This window comes from Echiichthys vipera (assembly GCF_963691815.1).
Source record: "Echiichthys vipera genome assembly, chromosome: 21".
Lineage (NCBI taxonomy): Eukaryota > Metazoa > Chordata > Actinopteri > Perciformes > Trachinidae > Echiichthys > Echiichthys vipera.
The window spans coordinates 14,162,006-14,180,527 of record NC_139846.1 but is presented as its reverse complement, the minus strand read 5'-3'; the positions used below and the strand labels follow the sequence as shown (position 1 = coordinate 14,180,527).

At 41.4% G+C, this 18,522-nt stretch overlaps 1 protein-coding gene across 6 annotated transcripts in view; it reads left to right on the top strand.

Annotated features, from left to right (window-relative positions):
• eya1 (EYA transcriptional coactivator and phosphatase 1) overlaps positions 1–18,522 on the top strand; it is a gene marked incomplete at its 5' end in the record, with an annotated part of 39,449 nt that overhangs the window by 5,676 nt on the left and 15,251 nt on the right. Inside the window, 11 exons of one of the 6 annotated variants that reach the window (XM_083936624.1) lie at positions 2,270–2,397; positions 3,023–3,088; positions 4,475–4,552; positions 6,284–6,350; positions 6,713–6,855; positions 7,687–7,809; positions 12,066–12,148; positions 12,704–12,890; positions 13,603–13,745; positions 14,476–14,559; positions 17,966–18,055. In XM_083936624.1, coding sequence (XP_083792750.1) covers positions 2,274–2,397; positions 3,023–3,088; positions 4,475–4,552; positions 6,284–6,350; positions 6,713–6,855; positions 7,687–7,809; positions 12,066–12,148; positions 12,704–12,890; positions 13,603–13,745; positions 14,476–14,559; positions 17,966–18,055 — 1,188 coding nt within the window. Of the gene's footprint in view, positions 1–2,269; positions 2,398–3,022; positions 3,089–4,474; positions 4,553–6,283; positions 6,351–6,709; positions 6,856–7,686; positions 7,810–12,065; positions 12,149–12,703; positions 12,891–13,602; positions 13,746–14,475; positions 14,560–17,965; positions 18,056–18,522 lie in introns of those variants that run through there. The other 5 variants (XM_083936625.1, XM_083936623.1, XM_083936627.1 and 2 more) reach the window with 5 other exon arrangements.

Below are 18,522 nucleotides of genomic sequence, written 5' to 3'. Positions count from 1 at the left end.
TGTCTCTGCTCAACAAGTCCCATCTTCCTTCCAGCAGCAGGCTACCTCAAGCAGGAAAGCGGGCAGGCTCTCCCACCCTCTGCTGCCCCTCAGCTCCTGCTCCCCCCCAACCCCTCGCCCCACTGCCTACCTTCACCCCCCACAACCCCCCCCACCCCTTCCTGCTTACCTTGGCTAAGCCGCTTTGCATGTTGATTGGGGGAGGGCTAATCCAGTTTGCAGCTGTCGTAGACCAATGATGAATCACCTTTCCGTCATTTGGCTGTGCTCCCCTTGCTTAGGGAGGAGGGAGGACCTGGAGGAGGAAACAACAGCGGAGTAGGGCTGCGGCTCGGAGAGAGACAATGTGCGCCTCTGTTCCCCCGCTAGCCCTCTTTTCCCATTCTGCTCCAGAATAACAATAATGTTTTCTCAGACAAGCCTTTTTGTGTCATGGATGGCTCTGGACTGTGACATCGAGCTGCAATAACAAGGAGTGACATTGTTTCTGTTGGGGCAGGTGGAGGCAGAATAAAGAAAGGGAGTGTGGTTTGTGAGGACTCAAAGCCACCTAGGTCCAGGTAAGAGCACAGTTGATCCAGTGCCAGCAGCATCAGAGACATGTAGCTCTCTGCAGGGCATCTGAGATTGCCTTAGATACTCTGCTAAACAACTGTCAACTTCTCTCAGCATCCTGTGTTGTCTGATTAGAGATGGTAGAGACTTTAGGTATCAGCTAATGTGAGAGAAGTTTGGGGTAAAGGAGGAGAGAGAACAGGATTAAGTAGTGAGTGGGAAATGTAGAAAAAGGGTCGATCTGTAATGTGCTTGGATTTGTACATTTGTGGTGTTGCATACTTGGAGGGTGTGATATTTTAGGGCAGAGGTAAATGAATATACTTCTGGGAAAATGACAATGAGGCTCCTGTTATTGGAGTATGTGTGAAAACGAATGACATGGCCTTTTGTGTCATTGTTTTTTTTATTTTTATTAATGATTGTTTTGTGACTTTTATCTTGGTCTTTTTGGTTTGCAATAAAATGCTTAAAATATTTATTTTTTCTATTAATAATTGAAATGGACTTGAACCGCAAGAAATGACTACATTTGCCAAGCTATACTCCAAACTATCATAATATCATAACATTATAATCCATCTTAAACGGCGTAAATGCATATCATAATTTCATCTTTTTATCTCATAATTCTGGTTTCTTCGGGGCATCTGATAGCACTCAGACTACTCAGACTTTCTTCAGCATTTATCTTTGCGGCCTTGTGTAAAATGGCAATGTTTATCGATAGCAGAGATACCCAGAACCCTGAAATGTAATTCGAAATGGCCGCATAATGTACAAAATATTTTATCCTAATTTCATTAACTTACTATCGCAATGGGAACAGTGGCAGAGACAAATGGTGTCTAGAGTTTGTGGCCGCACTTTCCAAATCACTCGTGCCTCCTTTCTACTCCATTGTCTATACTCATTCAAATCCTTTGAGCGCACAAATGAGAAGATAGAATAATGTTTTCAGTGGCATGGTCTTTTGTATAAACACAGAAACAATTAAGGAGCTTGCCAGAGCAAACACATGCCTCGTGAGCTTCTCATCTGCCCATCACTGAGGCATGGGCTCTTACAATCAAGCAGAGTGCTGCACTTTTAACAGGCACATTAACCATTGCCTCAAACCAGCAAACATCTGTTAACAGTCTTCGATACCGCACAAAACTATATACACTTAAGGCCATTTTTTCTTAAAGATACATCCGAGTAAATTGACAGTAAACACTTCGTGTTCACTTCATGTTAAATGCTGACGTGCAGTGAGATTGTTGTAATAAGAGAAATCAGAAAGTGCCTTGTAAAAATGTTTACTATTCATTGCATAGCTTTCAATTCCACTCTGTTTTTGTTTGTGCTTAAGTGAGTGTGTCCCATTTTGCCTTGTATATTTCTGTCATTTTCATGTGTTCATTTTGTCCTTCCACCAGATAAAAATGTCATTATTTGAAATTCAGTTGAAAACATCACGTGCAAGGTAGTCATTAGTAAAATTGTTGTGAATTATAGATTTTAAATTTAGTAAATTTGTTTTTTTTACTCAACTCGTTACTAACATTACTATCTTGTATTATCATCACCATTTTATTTATCTAGATCTGGACTACTGGATTATGCATATTGTGCGCACTGCATTGTTTATCAGGGCTGCGTGTCTTCCCTGAAACAAGAGTAATATGTGTAATTTGATTTGGTGTGTGCATGTGTGCGTGTGTCTCCTCAGGTCTATGGAAATGCAGGATCTTGCCAGTCCTCACAGCCGAGTAAGTGGAAGCAGTGAATCTCCTAATGGTCCCAACCTCGACAACTCCCACATCAATAACAATTCCATGACACCCAATGGCACTGAAGGTATGTATGCGGAGCTGTTGCTCTTTATTTGCTTTCCCAGTCTTGTATACTATTCTACATTTTTAAAAGGTCTGAGGATGGTGACAAACGCTGTATAGTAGCATTCCATGTGAAACTGACGTTTTGATCTGAAAGTAATTTAGTATAGCGTTAAAGCAATAAAGCGTTTTAGTGTTGTTGCAAATTTTAGTTATTATTTAAACAGCCAGTGAACAATGAAGAGAATGTCCTTCGTATTTGATGACTTGTATCTAGAGTCAACAAATGAGTCCTACCAGTAGTTGTTTTCCAGTGACTATTAGCTGTTTATTTAAGCACCCATGTAATTATTCAAAGCCCACAGAATGGAAATGATAGAGTTTTGCATGAGGTTTCTGCTGTACATAGTAATTTACTCAGGGGATTCACCTGTGCTGTAAATCTGAGCCTTTGTTTAGTGAAGCAGTCATGCCCATGTCACAAACCAACACAACGTATTAAAAACATTCCCCCTGCCCGTCACGTAATCTTTAGGTTGGTCTGTGCTTTGAGCTCAGGGTTGACTTTTTAGTGTATTCATGACCCAGGACCCGTAGACATGGTGCAGACTGTCATGTGTCCCTTTACCGTTCTTTCTTTCTCATAGGTGATAACATCACAATGCTTACCACTGCAGACTGGTTGTTAGGTTCTAACTCACAGTCCGCTGCAGGTTTGTCTACTCTTGGTGACATAATGAAAGGACAATACTTGGTGTTTGCAACTGACAGCGAGAATGAAAGCACTTTTGTAGTTTTTTTGACCTACCTCCTTCACAAGTTTAATTTGTATTTTCTCAAAAGATTCAAAAATGCTTCTGCTAATCAGCTGCTGAATTATAAAGTTGCCTCAACTATTGTGCCTTTCATTCAGAAACTCTTTGGTATTTGCTGTAATTGTTGTGGTATTCTGTTTCAAGCATGATTTGACATCGACTGGATTTGAGTCCATTGTCAATTAATAGTTAGATTGTGAACTTGCAGACTGCATTTTGCTTTCATTTGGACGTTCCATGCTGATCATTGTGTGCTCTGTGACCCGAGTGTGCTTGTTTATGCATGCACCTTACCACTATTTTTTCATCGGTGTGTTTTTCAAAAGAAATTGCCCTCGATAACATATGTTTCTGCACTGAACGAGCATAGCGGAAACATGTAAAACATGACAGCAAATGGCTTCTTCAACCATGGGGGATTCCACTGAGCATGACTCCTTTACCCACATTGTCAATTTGTTTTGCCAAAAAGAAAAAAAAAAAGTCCTCCAGCCCGCCTGAAGTGAAATGGATTGATTTCAGAGATTCCTGAGCTGTCAGAAAGCTGTGAAATTGTCTTTGCAGATCTATCGCTGAGCTGTATAAAGGAGGCCGAGGTCAAACAGCGTTACACTCTCAAAAAGATTTTATACACCATGCATTTCCTTGACATTTCAATTGTAGTTGTACATCCCTGTGGAGCTCTTTTTTTATCTGTGACTCCAACATACATCTACAGTGATGCTTTTTATTTCATGCTACATTTAGGTTCTGATAAGTCAATAATTTATCATTAAATGATAGTGTCATTATTTTTTCTCAGTAGAATGTACCGTCAAATTAAAGAATAATTTACAGTGCATTTGCAAAATTAAGTAAAAATTCTGTACATTTCTAATATAAATTTTTACATTAGAAACTGGCTCAAGTTAATTTCTAAATATAAAACGCTATTCTCCAGGTTTAACAATAAAGATCTGTGATAAAGATAAACATAACTCTCTTGCACCATCAGATACTTCATTAAAAATAATTCATAATTATAATGATAAAATACAAAAATATATCTACAAACCATTTAAATGGATACAGATGGGGTGCATTTCAATTTTCTGACATTATTATAAATATTGTCCGAATGTTGTGTGACAACTCCCTTCTCCTTCTGCAGACGGTTCTGTTTTTGCTATATAGTGAATGTGAAAATCTGAAAACCATAGACTTTATCTGATCCGTTTTATTTTTCTTTTCTTTTTCAGACTTGATTTGGTGCAATTGGTGACAATGTGGCTTCTTTGTTTGCAGTTAAAACCGAGCCAATGAGCAGCAGCGAAATCGCCACCTCGGTAGCAGACACCTCTCTAGACAGCTTCTCAGGATCAGGTGAGGCAGGAGGACTGTTGTGTGTGTGTCTGTGCACTCATGTGTCTGGCTGCCTCTTGCACACACACACACACACACACACACACACACACACACACACACACACACACACCCAAACACAACATACACACACAGCTGCAGAATTGATAAGAGAGAGAAGCCTTGACACCAACATTGTGTGTGTATGTGTGTGTGTGTGTGTGTGTGTGTGTGTGTGTGGACTGTATCATGACCTGTAATGCACTGAACCTGTCTGTCCAGTGGAGTGACACGGCGTCCCAGTGGCCATTACTCTCCACGGGCTGTTACTCTATCGTCCTGTCAGAGCAAGGGTTTTCACACCCTTCCCATCACACATGCACTTCCACACACACACACACTCTCTAGACCTCAGAGTATAATGAGCATTGTTGAAATTATAAAAATAAATAATTACTAATGTGGTAATTTTTTAGCTTATTTATTTTTCCTACTACCCCCAGTATCTATGTCAACCTGCAGCACTCTCCTATATTTTCAATTAACATGTATTAACAGCACTGCAACCAGCTGGTATTATCTTGCTTCGAATTTTCCCGTATTTCCTTCACTGTTTAACTAAGTACTTGATACTTAACGCTAGAAGCGCATAAATCATTGCTATGACTTTTGTCTCTGACAGTATTAATGAAATTTAGTAATCTTATACCCCATATCCTCCGCGGGGAAACCCAAAGCTCCGTTCAGAAGAGCAGGTTTTGTCCAGTGGCAGGTGCTGCTGATGTGGGAAAAGTGTTCAATATTAATAACGTGTGTGAGGGGTTACAGCATACAGTTACACACAGTTAGCGCTCCCCCACAACCAAATCCCTTATTTTACATGTCAAAACCGATTAGAAAGATGTTTCAAAACTGTGCCACTACGCTGCAGTTTAATGCTAGTAATGCGGCAGAACTGTGATTGTTTGCCTGAATTTGATTAAATATTAAATTCTTATCAAACTTTAATTTTGTAATATATTGTAATATCATTTAAAGTTTACCTATTTTATTCAACATTTAGATAGAAATGTGCAATAAATTATGCCTACTATTTAAAGATTAGTGATTGTATTCAAACCAATAATAGAAATTTCAAGTCTAAAGTAAATCTGTCAAAAAAAGTTGTTGACTAAAGTCTTGCAGGTTTGATAGGAATTTTAAATGTTGTTTAGGTTTTATTTATTTTAAGTTTTGTTTTGTTTTTTCGCAAATTGATTTTCTGAAACCTGCAGGTAGCCCACTCTGTGTCTTTAATAGTTCTTACTGCGGATTCTTAACAAGTATACTGTGAGTTATTTGTGGCGCCGTGGAGCCACACAGTCATACGCTTAATGAAGAAATGATTATGCAGTAGCACTCATTACCTGCAATCATTGATGTCACTTCCAATGTGGTTGTGGCTTGAAAGGCCGAAGGCAACTGAAGCCACAGTCCGAGACTGATTCAGACCATCCTGTGTGTGTTTACACCAGCGGTCGTCATAGCAGCCCAGAAGTACCTCAGAGATACGCGGGTCAGCAGAAAAACCTGATGTTCTTACCTGATTATTTTACTGCATTATTGCTCTCCGGTTTTCAACCTCAAATAAGGTTACCGAAATAAATAGAGTAATGCAATGTAATTAGTAGTTCTGTTGGCAAAAGATGATATTTACCTTATTTCTTAATGTTTAAATATGTGCTTGCCTCTTGTCTTTTCAACTCTCCTCAGCTATTGGAACCAGTGGCTTCAGCCCAAGACAAACTCACCAGTTCTCTCCACAGATTTACCCTTCCAAGTAAGGATTCTTTTATTTTTCTTTAAAAAATAAGCAGCATCCAACTTCATTTGGATCTTTAATTAGATCCTTCTGCTAGATCGGGGGTTTTTGACTGGCTTTGTTTGCCTGGATGTCTGCAGCGTGTGCACTCTGAAATCTGTTATAATTATTATCTAGCAAAAATGTCCTTTGCCATTTATTGTTCTTTCACTATGCATATGAGCTGTGCGATGCTATCTGTCCTACAGCTTGGCTTGGTATTTAAAATGAGGTAGCACTATCACAAGGGATTTGTCAGTTAGCAAAGTCTGTGTAATGATCCTCTTTCTCCCTGCCTTGCTGTCTTACTGTTGTCTTTTGTTTCTTTTCTTAAATAGCAGAACATATCCGCATATTCTTCCTACCCCTTCATCCCAAAATATGGCTGCGTATGGGCAGACGCAGTACACCACAGGAATGCAGCAGGCCGCAGCTTATGCTAGCTACCCCCAGCCTGGCCAGCCCTATGGCATCCCAGCTTATGGTAAGATTTTTTTCTAAAACACATTAAAACCTACTGTTGCTAAAAGATGCATGTTGACTACAACTAAATGTTTTTCCCTCCTGAAGGTCAGGACCAAGTCCTTGCTCAGAACAAACCATGTTCCCACATTTCCTTCAGTAAAGCAGCAGCAGCACGGATGCTGACTTGTTATTTAGTGCCTGCATATTCTCCTTCATTGCAATAAAACAGAATTTGCTTGTCAAGCTCTTTAGACTGATGTGAAAGATTAATGATAAAAATCTCAAAACAAAAACTGGTTTCCTCTGGCGTTGCAAGAGAAAGCACAGAGTACATGGCTCACTGTAGGCTTTATTTGTCCAAAGTCTTTTGAGTGTTTTGACCCCAAAAGACTCTCAAATATGAGGAGGAATTTACATTGTTTATTTGAATGAAGTCCTACAACCTACTGCTGCATAGAAACTGCATCGTGACTGATTGAATGTAAGCAGTGACCATTTCAACTCACAAACACAAGCAGAATGTTTTATTAATTGTGCATCTTTTCTCGGATGACCCATGATAATAATAATAATATTAATAATGATAACATCAAATCAAACAATCATAGTCTTGACATGCTTTTTACAGCCAAGTAGACAACCCCTTTGCAATAATATTTCTTAACAACATGATAGTAAAAATCTTTAATCCAATAATCAGCGCTTGTCCATTGTGATAAGTGTGTCATGCTAACAGCAAAGAGACACAACCTCTGTCTGTGTCCAGTGTAATTTAAACCTGTGTGTTGATTGTTGTTTGTCCGTCAAACCGATCTGGTGTCACTAACTGATTTAGGTCCATTGTGGGCAGGCATAAAGACAGAGGGGGGTCTAAACCAGTCCCAATCACCGGGACAGACGGGCTTCCTAAGCTACAGCTCTGGCTTCACCACTCCACAGACAGGACAGGCCCCCTACAGTTACCAGATGCAGGGTGAGAACATCCTTGTGAATCCTTCATCTTTTTCACATTTTAATTTGGGTGTTTGCATGGTGTGGGTGAGATACCATCACTCTCTCTTCAAGCTGGCAGCATGTCCAATTTTACAGTTTAGGTTTACAACACTACAAAGCAGATTTTGATTCCTCAACAATCTAAAAATACGGTGGGAATCTGGTTGCTGATATCTATTTCTGCTGTGTTCCCTCCACATAGCCGACACAAATCTTCTTATTGTACTAACAAAGAAAAAGATTTGGGGGAAAAGGTCTCCGTCCATGATTTAATAGCATGTAGAGCCAGACTGATTCACAACACGGACCTCGCACTCACCCCAAAAGATGGTTGCATCCTGGCGGCCGTTACATGTAGCCACTGTGGCTGCCTCCCTCTCCTCTCCTCTCCTCTTAAAAGAATCAACACAGATGGAAAAATGTCAGGCACTTAGGAGGCACCAGTCATGTCCTGCCCACTCCCCAGTCTTTGTTTTTGCTCTCCCTGTGATCATATTTGTATTTGTTTAAGAGCTGAGACCAAAGAGATTTATGGCCTTGAAACCGATAAAGATGAGTTGTTGCGCTCAGCACTCCCCCTCTTTTGCTCTCTCTGGCCAGTCATACATTCTGTTTAAATGTGGATCAAGCCTTCTGTCATGAAGTGTTTCTATTACTATATGTTTGTATTGGTTCAAAATGCCTCTGATCCACCTGCATTGGGCAAGGACAGTTAGTTAACAGCTAGCATAGTCCTTGGTTCTCTTCTGAAATTTAATGTGTGACAACAACATCTCCACATGTTGTTGAAAAGCCTCTAGAGCACCTCACAATAAATAACGCCAGCTCAGCAGCAGATGTGGCGCGGGGAAGCCTCTTTTCCACGCCTCTTAACCAAATACAGTCGGCCACAGCCAGAGTTTTGCAGCGCACAGCCGAGCGCCTGAAAAAGGAGAGGCAGAGAGAGAGAGGAAGAAAGGGAATAAGAGAAGGAGCATGTACGGCAAAATACTCAAGCTGCTGTCCTGCTCTCAGTGGTTTAACTCACGATGACAGTATTATGTGCCCATTCATCTTCCAAGTATTATGCTCTTACTCTGTCGTTCTCTTTCCTTGTGTCTTACTCTGTCTCTCCCTCACTGTCTCCTGTTATCTCTGGCTATCGGCTGCCCCAAGTAACGTTAAGTGCGTTAGTAATTGACAGCCACGTTAGATGACAGATTGACCACTATTCTGGCCTTGAGTTCTCTAACTGTGGCTCTGGCCCTCCACCACACCATCATCATTACTCTTTCTGGCCTATTGATCTGCCTGGGCGAGGTGCCTCGGGCCTGGGTGTCCCAACCAAAGCCTTTTTTTTCTCCACATCTGATACTCTCCCTTTATGTCAGTGTCCCTGCCACCAGCCTGTGGCCAGCTGTCAATGCAGGGATGATTAGATTAATGTTTTTACTCCTCACTTTCGTGTCTGATGCCATGGATCTCTGTGTGGGTCCTAAAGTTGTGGCGCTAAATCATAAAGGGAGCCGGAATTTTTGTGCATCTCAGTTTTGCAATCATTGCAGATCACATAGTGGATCTCATGGAGATCAGATCAAAGATCAGAAAAATCCTGAAACATCCAAGGTGTGTGAAGAGACAGCAATATTGTGCTGATGAGGGGACTGAGCAGATGCTAATTAGGTGAATAATTGGATTCCAGCATTCTGTCCCAGTGGCAGTGTGAGCCGTAGAAGCTGAAGCCTCTGTTGCCTTTTTAAAAGGAGAGCCCCATCTGGTCTTGATAGCCTATTCCCAAGTGGGGCATACAAACTTCTGCTACAAATATTGTGCACTGATGATAGACATAGCCCATGGCAAGGGGACTGATCAAGCAAAGCAAATGGACTTCCAATTGTGGAGCCAGAAGGCAGGAGGGAAGGAGGAGAGGAGGGAGGGATGATGTCTGGTCTTGAGTGAGTGAACTAACTGGAGCAGGACAGGGGGAGGGAGAGAAAACATGCCCCCCGGGGAACTACAAGACCCCCTCTTTCACCCCCTACTATAACCAGCACCACCACTCCCAACAGCATGGGCTTATTCTCACTGCTAGCGGGGGTCCCCTCAGCTTTTATGTGGTTCCTTGTTCCCCTCAGAGCAACCCTAAAATCCTGCCAGTGAGAGCTTTTATGACTGTTTGAACCATGCATTAGGCTAATTTGTTGTCCTTCGCAGCCTTACTCCTCCTTGTCTCTGTCTTTTTGTTCTGTCAGACATTAACTTGATGTTGAACTTTCTGCGGAGAACACAAAAGTTTTGAAATTCCCACTGCAGGCATTAAAATATAAAACAAAACAATAAAGAGAGCAGACAGTTCTTACCTGTAGAGATCAGGATGAAGAACAGGGTAAAGTCTGCTGTGTGTGTAATTGCTGGAAGCAGAGAGTCAAAAACTGCACAAATAATTTGTGGTAATCTTGGGAGCTTGGGAGATATTTCTTTCTCTTTTTTGGCCACAGTGCTGGGTACTTAGCTAACTGACAAGGCTAAACACTGCACTACATATTCTTGTTTTTGTGCTTTTTTCCATACCGTACCCCTTATGCCCCTCGACTTCCCTGATCCTTCTTCCCGTTCTGAAAGCTGCTTCGCGTTTGTCACGGTGTGGGAGGCCCCTCCTGATGGGCCAATGACCAGAGGATGAAAGGAACTCCCTCTTGTTTGTCTCTGGGAACAAAGGTGTAATTACGCCTCCATTTAGGAACAGTAAATCTATCTCCTTTCGTTTTCACTCAAACTACAGGATACTTTTTGGCTACAGGAGGATAACTGTGGTGATAAGTGAAGGAGCTTTTTTAAATAATGCAGTTGTAGTGCCAATTCATGTTCCCCGTAAGGGAAGGTGATTTATCTTTGTATGAACAGATGTAAATAAGTAGTAATAACAATAAGAAGTAGCCCAGTTATCGTATTTGTAAAAGTAGGAAAAAACTGCTGTGACAATTTTTTGCTATTTATTTATACATATATATATATATACATATATATATATATATATATATATATATATATATGGTATGTGGTTGTATATTATTAGAATGCAGAATAATGCATGTCACCAAACTTTATAAAACGTCCTATAAGAATTGTAGTCACATTTTGGCAATATTAATATTGATGCTTTAACGAAATCAAACGCTTCCTACTCATAGCAAACACAATTCTCTGACCAGGCTTTTGCTTGAGTACTTTATGATTAAGCGCTCTTTATAAACATGGTTGTGGCTGCAGACAAAAGAATACATACTACATTTTATTTTAATGGATAAATGTGTTTTATTTGGTAGTATGTTATGTTGGCATTCTTAAAAGCGCAATATACTTTTGTCAGTTTAAAATGTTTTAGTGCCATAAAAATATTTTATTCAAATTCTCAAAACAGCATCATGTTAGCTTTAATACACAAAGCTCTCTCCTGTGCTCCCTGTCACCCTGCTGTCTCTCTTATCAGTGTGTGCCTTTTAAGATGCTCCTCCTGCTGTTCTCTTGTCTGACTTGATAGTACAGGTGCATGACCACTGAAGAAAGAAGCCGTGCCCCCGGGGTCCACCCCGCTGCTCCTTTCCTCTATAACTCATGTCATGTATATTATTAAGCCATTAGATGTTATCAACCCTTTTGAATGATTTAATTACCCCGGAGGACCGTCGTTTGAGCAAATAAAAAGAGGAGCATACATATTCATTGGGGCTGGATGTCAGCCGCAAACCCCCCCCCCCCCCCCCCCCCCCCCCCCAGTGCAGCTCAGTGTGACCTCAGCCCTTCCCTATACATCTCTGTCTCACTACACTGCCCATGCACTCCCCCCCTTGGCACACTCATGCTCCGTCCCAGTGCATCCATCGTTTTCACCCCCCACGCCACCCTTCGGTAGCTCACACACAAAAGTCTCTTGTCTTCCTCACATTGTGCGGGCTTGGACGGCTTTGGAAGCAGGTTCTGTCCACCCCTCACCCTTCTCTGTCCCCTCTGTCATTCATCAGGCCTGATCCAATCACTGATAAGGAAGGAAAGGAGAAAGATAAGGCCACTGTTGGGAGCACTCCCTCAGGCCTCCTTCTGTTCACCACCTCAAATAGCTGTTTCACAAAAGAAAATCTTTCTTTTTCCCTGAACAATGTGCCATTTCATTTCTGTGACTGCACTGCATGCAGGACTGCATATTTAATAATGTTATTCGGTGTATGCATAACTCAAAGGTATTATTTTTCCCTAAAGGTGGTACTTTCACAACAACGTCAGGATTGTATCCAGGAAACAACTCCCTGACAAACTCGACTGGCTTCAACAGCACACAACAGGTAACTGCACTTTCTTTTTGCTCTTTTCATTTCTGTGATCCGGTATCAGTATGCAGATATATCAGTCCATAGACATTTGAATTGCAGACTTCTTCCCAACCTGGAAATCTTTATGAAACATGCATACTCAATATGTTACATTTCATCCGTGTCACATTCAAACATAAATCACTCAGGATGTCAAAAGCTTTGTACGCAGGATTATCTGCTGTACCTCCTCCAACACAAATGTATTATGCCACAGAGGAAAGGGAAAAGAAAAAAGACAGATCGTTGTCCAGATGTAGGACAGAACAGACATGTGTTTGCATTTATGTTTTGGAATCTGCACTGTAAAGTAGCAACACTGGTGCGGGGCATATCTCACATTACTCTGCCAAACGTCTTTCTTCTCTTCCTCAACTCTGCTACATTTAGTCTTTTTTTGCTTTTTTGATCCAAATCTCCCCTCTTACACCATATTGTGTATATCTTTCTTTATTTCTTATTTTTTCTAAACTTGCCTTATCTCTATACGTGTCACCACTTATCTACTCTATCTATTCTTCTCAATAGGACTATGCCAGTTATCCAGCTTTTGGCCAGGGGCAGTATGCTCAGTATTACAACAGCTCACCCTACACTTCACCCTACATGACAAGTAACAACACCAGCCCCAGCACGCCCTCCACCACCACCACCTACACCCTCCAGGAGCCACCCACTGGCATCAGCAGCCAGGCCCTCACGGAGAACCCTGCAGGTAACAAAATGAACCAGAGGCCACAATTGTGTAACCTGAATATCAGGAGTTTGATGTTTCTTTTTCAAATCAACAAGCGGCCCACTGAACCCCCTCCCTCTTACTGACTGGAAGTGGCTCCTGATAAGTGAACAGGAGTTAAAGGCAAAAAAAAATCTTAGCACTCGCTTAAATGCATAATATTAGTAGGAAAGGGTTTTAGCCATCATATATAACACACTGCATTGTGGCAAGCTAGAAAAGAAAACTGAAATTTGAAGGGTTTTTTTTAGAATTTCATGTGTTTTAATGCATCATCTGGCAATTGAGCACTGATTGTATCTTCATAAGTCAGTCAGAACTTTATGACTGCATTTGAAATTGTTATCAATCAACACAAAAGACATCAGTCTTTAACTTTAGGTAATTTCATACAAAGTTGTACAGTTTAGATAAATGACATCTTTGCTCTTTGTGGTTGACATGTGCTCCATAACCCCTCGTTTATTAAATCAGCATGGAGCATAATGGCTCAAAGTAACTGTTGTGTAACTGATTTATGATATGTTTATTACCTGTAGGCCTGCATAATCACTAAAATGTCCCAGGAAGCTGTCTGTTCTACATCAAGACAAATGGTCACTCACACATCTTTGCTAAAAGCAAATAATAGCTCATCTTCAATGCGCTCTTTTTATACTCTCCTTCTTCTTCCTTCTTTTCTTCCTTTCAGTAGAGTACAGTACCATTCACAGTCCATCAACCCCCATTAAAGATTCAGATTCGGATCGATTGCGCCGGGCCTCAGATGGAAAGTCACGTGGCCGGGGAAGAAGGAACAACAACCCATCACCGCCGCCTGACTCCGACCTTGAGGTAGGGTGAGCCCGCTACCTTGGCGACAGACAGCCTCGCCCTGTCTGAGGCACATGGACACTAATCCACTTACTATATGACGACCACACCAAGCTTTGACACTTGATGGACATTAATTCTTAAAGATATGATGCCTTAACTTTAAATGCATTATTGATGCATTGTGGAATATATGACACACATTTATAAAGTTCTCATGTATACCTCGTAAATAAACAATTAGGCATGTGATTAAGTGAGTCAATGCTGAAGTGAATAATGTATATATTCTCGTCACCAAAGACTGGACACTAGTCGTGACTAACAACAGTACCGTTGCATCATGAGCCAAGTAATACTTTACTCAGATAGCGACCATTTGTCAAAATGAACTCTTGGTAATTCAGAGGCCTCTTCATTAATATGGTATGAATTTAAACAAGGTTGCTAGCACCCATTATAACACTGACATCATAGCGTGTTAACATATCTAGTTAATTAGTTTGTCACTATTGATTACTCTAATGTAAAGGGCAGAAAGTGGAAAGCATGTGGTGGGGTGATGGGAGGAGTGTTGCGGTGACCAACCAAAGCAAATGGATCCTGGTCCCTGTGGCGCACAAATACACGCTCCTGGCCTATTGACCAGGAGGATCACCTTGCAGCCCTACAGAGTGCCCCATTGATTTTGCCTCTTTTCTCTCTGTTTTTCTTTGTTTCTTTCTTCTCCCTCCGCCGCTCATCTCTCCAGCGAGTTTTCATCTGGGACCTGGATGAAACAATCATCGTTTTCCATTCCTTGCTTACGGGTTCTTATGCCAACAGATATGGACGGGTGAGTGACATCAGACTGTGGCAATAGTGGTGCACTTTATCAGAAAAACACATAAATACAGTATTAAAAGGAGGGGAGAAAGGATCAGAGGTGGGGGAATGGTCATTGAGCAGAAGATAGATTTTACTGAGTCGGTGGTGAGAATAGCAGAACTCAATGTACAGATAATTGTTTCTTTTTTTAATAGGTCCAATGAGGCTTGACAAGTATTTGACTGCTCTTTGCAGCTGTTGGAGCTATGCATGGCTGGTCAGGGGGCTCAGCTGTAGGGGCTCACAACAGTTGCACTCTGGATGTCTATTGACACATCTTAAGTGTTCCTTTCTCCTTCAGAAATGCCACATTGTTAGTTTAATTAAGTGCTTCTCAATCCATCCTTTTCAGACAGGGATCTCCCTGGAGACCCTGGCAGGAGACTGAGTCCACTGAATGTAATTCAGTCAAAACTCAAAGTAGAGCACAGAGATTCCCTTTAACCTGCTTTAATTAGGATTCAAATAGAAATATATTACATACATATATATAAATCTTAACAAACATATATTATTATTGTACTGGAAGGTTATTTTTCATCCCATGTCACTGTGTATGCTTATAAGATGAAGAGTTTACTTTTCCAGGCTTTGCTATTTGTTGTTCCATGTAAATTGCTTCTCTAAATTTAAACTTTCAAAATAAACAATTTGGGGAAAAAGGCAGAATCCTATTCTCATGGTTTTATTGAGGTCATAGGTTTTATATAGCTTTCAAAGTGCATCACCCGCTCTTATTTTCCCATTTAGATATAATACACACAAATAAAATACAATGTTACCAGCCAGTTCACATCACGTTCACAAATGTTTTCAAATGATAAATGAATCTCCATTTTATTTTATCTTGTGGGAAAGAAGCATTTGTATCACCGGTTGTTTTGACTATGGAGGTGTCTGGTTTTGAAGTCAAAAATGACATATTGCTGCTCATATGTCAGAGAGCTTAGCGTCTGCGGCCCATGCTCAGCGCCTTTGTTCTGGTATGAGGGGGTGTTTGATGGGGGCAGTGTTTTGTTTTTGGGGTGAAAGAGGGCTGCCCCACGACCCTTCACTGTTTATTTACTTTATTCTCAGCCCTGCATGCTGGGTAAAGAGAGAGCTAAGGCTTAGGGAGCTGTGGCTCAGTGATGAGGGACTCTCCAACCACACACACACATGCATACACAGGGTCTCCAGTGTGCTCCTCTGAAACAGGAAACACTCCTGACTCCATAAGGGCCCGTTCCATCAGAACTCATATAGGATGTGACAGCCGCTAGAGCCCCTCTCACTCACTCTCTCTTTTGTTCCCCCTTTTTCTCCTCCTCTGCAAATTTCTTCTTTCTTTTTTTTGACAAACATTTCTCTCATGCCCTAACCTGCTGACACTATCACATTAAAGCATTATTATGAGAGGGAGACATGCTTACTCACAGCAACCACAGAGCATGCTACCTCAAAGCTTATCAGAAATACAGATCTGTAAACTACTTCAGAGGAGAAAGTAAAGCAGACCAACATCCACCACAACAACTACCCCTTTCCTTCCCTCCTGTCTGTCATTCATGGCATCCCCATCTTAGTGGCATAAACAGAAAAGTTACTAAACCATTTTTCCTCCTAGCTGCTCTTAGCTTACTATAAATAGATGTGTATCTGAGTGTGCACACATCCACACTTTCTCTCACTCACTGTGACCTCCTACCCACTCTCTCTGACTCTTTTTTTTCTCCCTCTCATACACACATAAACACACTGCTGCTCTTATCAGCTTTTTTAATTGGCATCAAGGCAGCTCACCCCCATAAAGCTGATGGTTGAGGCCAGCTGTGCTGCTATTGGGCTGGCCAGAGCTAGAGCTTAAAGTGGGTGGGGATGGAAAGGGGGTTGTTATTGGTAAGGGGCTCAGAGGGAGCGGGGGGGACTTGGCGCCCCTGTGGATGGCACTGACATCTCAGGACAGGTGGTGCTGGAGCAATGACAGCAGCAGCACTTTGGCCTTCTGGCCTGCTTGTATTCTTAACTCCCTCACTGAATGATTGTTTAGATTTAATTGGAAAGGATTCACTCGCGTCGGAGAATACTGCCTTTTCCCACCAAACCAGCCCATAATGCTAAATCACCCAACAGCGGCAGGGGTTGGGGGAGAGATTGAGCTGGTAGCTGGTGGGAGGTTAATTATTTTTGATGAATTCTGACTGAAAGATTGATTCGAACTGGGAGGTTAAGAGGAAGGAGAAAGCCTCTAGAAGTGGGGGATTGAGCTCTACTTGTGTGGTTTGTCCTCTGTCATTTTCGTAAAAACATAAGCATTGTGGGGTGTGACAGCTAATCAGTAGAGAGCTCAGGTGTGTCTTCAGGTGGTTTAACTCTGTAATCCCTGCTTCTGGTCTTGTCTTTAATGCAGTCTCACCCAACTGCAGAAAATCCTCCTCCGCAGCCATGCTATTGTCTCCCTTCATCCTTTGCTTGCTGAAGACAATCTGTTGATTAAAGATTTAAGATAGAGAAAAGGGTATTCAGTTTGTGAAACAACAAAAAGGAATGGAAGCATTTCAATCCAGTGTGTGCTGTGTGTTGTTTTAAAATAATAATAATAACAATAATAGGTAATAGGAAAGTTAATTTTCTTAGACTAAAATAAATGGGTTTGAGCAAGTTTGTTAGTATGTAAGAAATGATTACGCACGGCTTATATCTCCATGCTTTTGTGAAAATGCACTGAATGCTTTTTGCCAATTATCATTTTAGAGGGAAAAATCACACACATTGTCACAGGCTCATTAACTATTTACAATGTAGTTCACTCCTCTCTAGGTATTATCTTACAGACGGTGCAAACCTATCACCATTACAGCTTGTGTCAAATTACTGACGGATCATGATTTAAGGAAAAATTGCGCCTGACGCAGAGAGCTATCAGTATTTATTTTGCATATATATTATTTTAAATATTAATAAACACCTCATTAGCTTCAGGGGAAATTGTGTTATATCACCTAGAGAGCAATCAGGTGATGCATCTGCACAAGCGTGTGGAGAATGGGCTATTTACGATGAGGTTGTGACCCCCGACTCTTCTAAATCGACCACCCCTTCTGAGAAGAGACATGCTTTTACTGCATTCATTCAAGTCTGTGGCATTTCTGATGACTATTCTGGTCCCTTTCGGAGGGTCGTAAACAGAGGCTGAAACTTTCAAGTCTGCCTAATGTCTTCTTTTATGGGAATAGCCTGCTGAGGAATTTAAAAGGATTCTGTGTTAATTGAGTGACTTACAGGGAACAGCGTTATTTATTGTTTCACATTAACTCCTTCAAATGGAAGAAAATGACCTCAATATTCAGAAGAAAGACTTTATTTTGATTTAATTGTTTTTGTCTGTCTTCCAGGATCCGCCGACATCTGTATCATTAGGCCTGAGGATGGAAGAAATGATCTTCAACTTGGCCGACACGCACCTATTCTTTAACGACTTGGAGGTGCGTCTGTTTTTCTGTGTTTTTCTCTCTCTTATTTAGGCTGACTTTATCTCTGCTATTTTCCTGTTCTGCACAAATGCCTTCTGTACAGCTCGGCGATGATTTTTGTGGTCAAAGGAGTGTATTCTAACAGGAGTGTAAGTACAGTCTATTAAGGTTTTAGTAAAAGCAGCAACAACTGTTTCATAGCATGGAGCCTGTTTCTCAGTTATCAGTCCCATAGTGGTGAAGTATTACCTTGAAGCCCAAGGGATACCATGAATTTTACATGGGCTGTCAGTCTCTGTCATTCCTGGGTCACTAGCCCCCCCACCTCCTTCCCACTCCTATAGCGGCCAGCTCAATTTGTCAAGCTCTAGTGTTTCTGTGGCTGCTGTGTCTGTCTGCGTGTCATGCTGTGTGCTTGGTGTCGCTGTCCACCTCCACCACAGACCCTTCCGTCACAGCATGAAATCCCCCCAACGTCT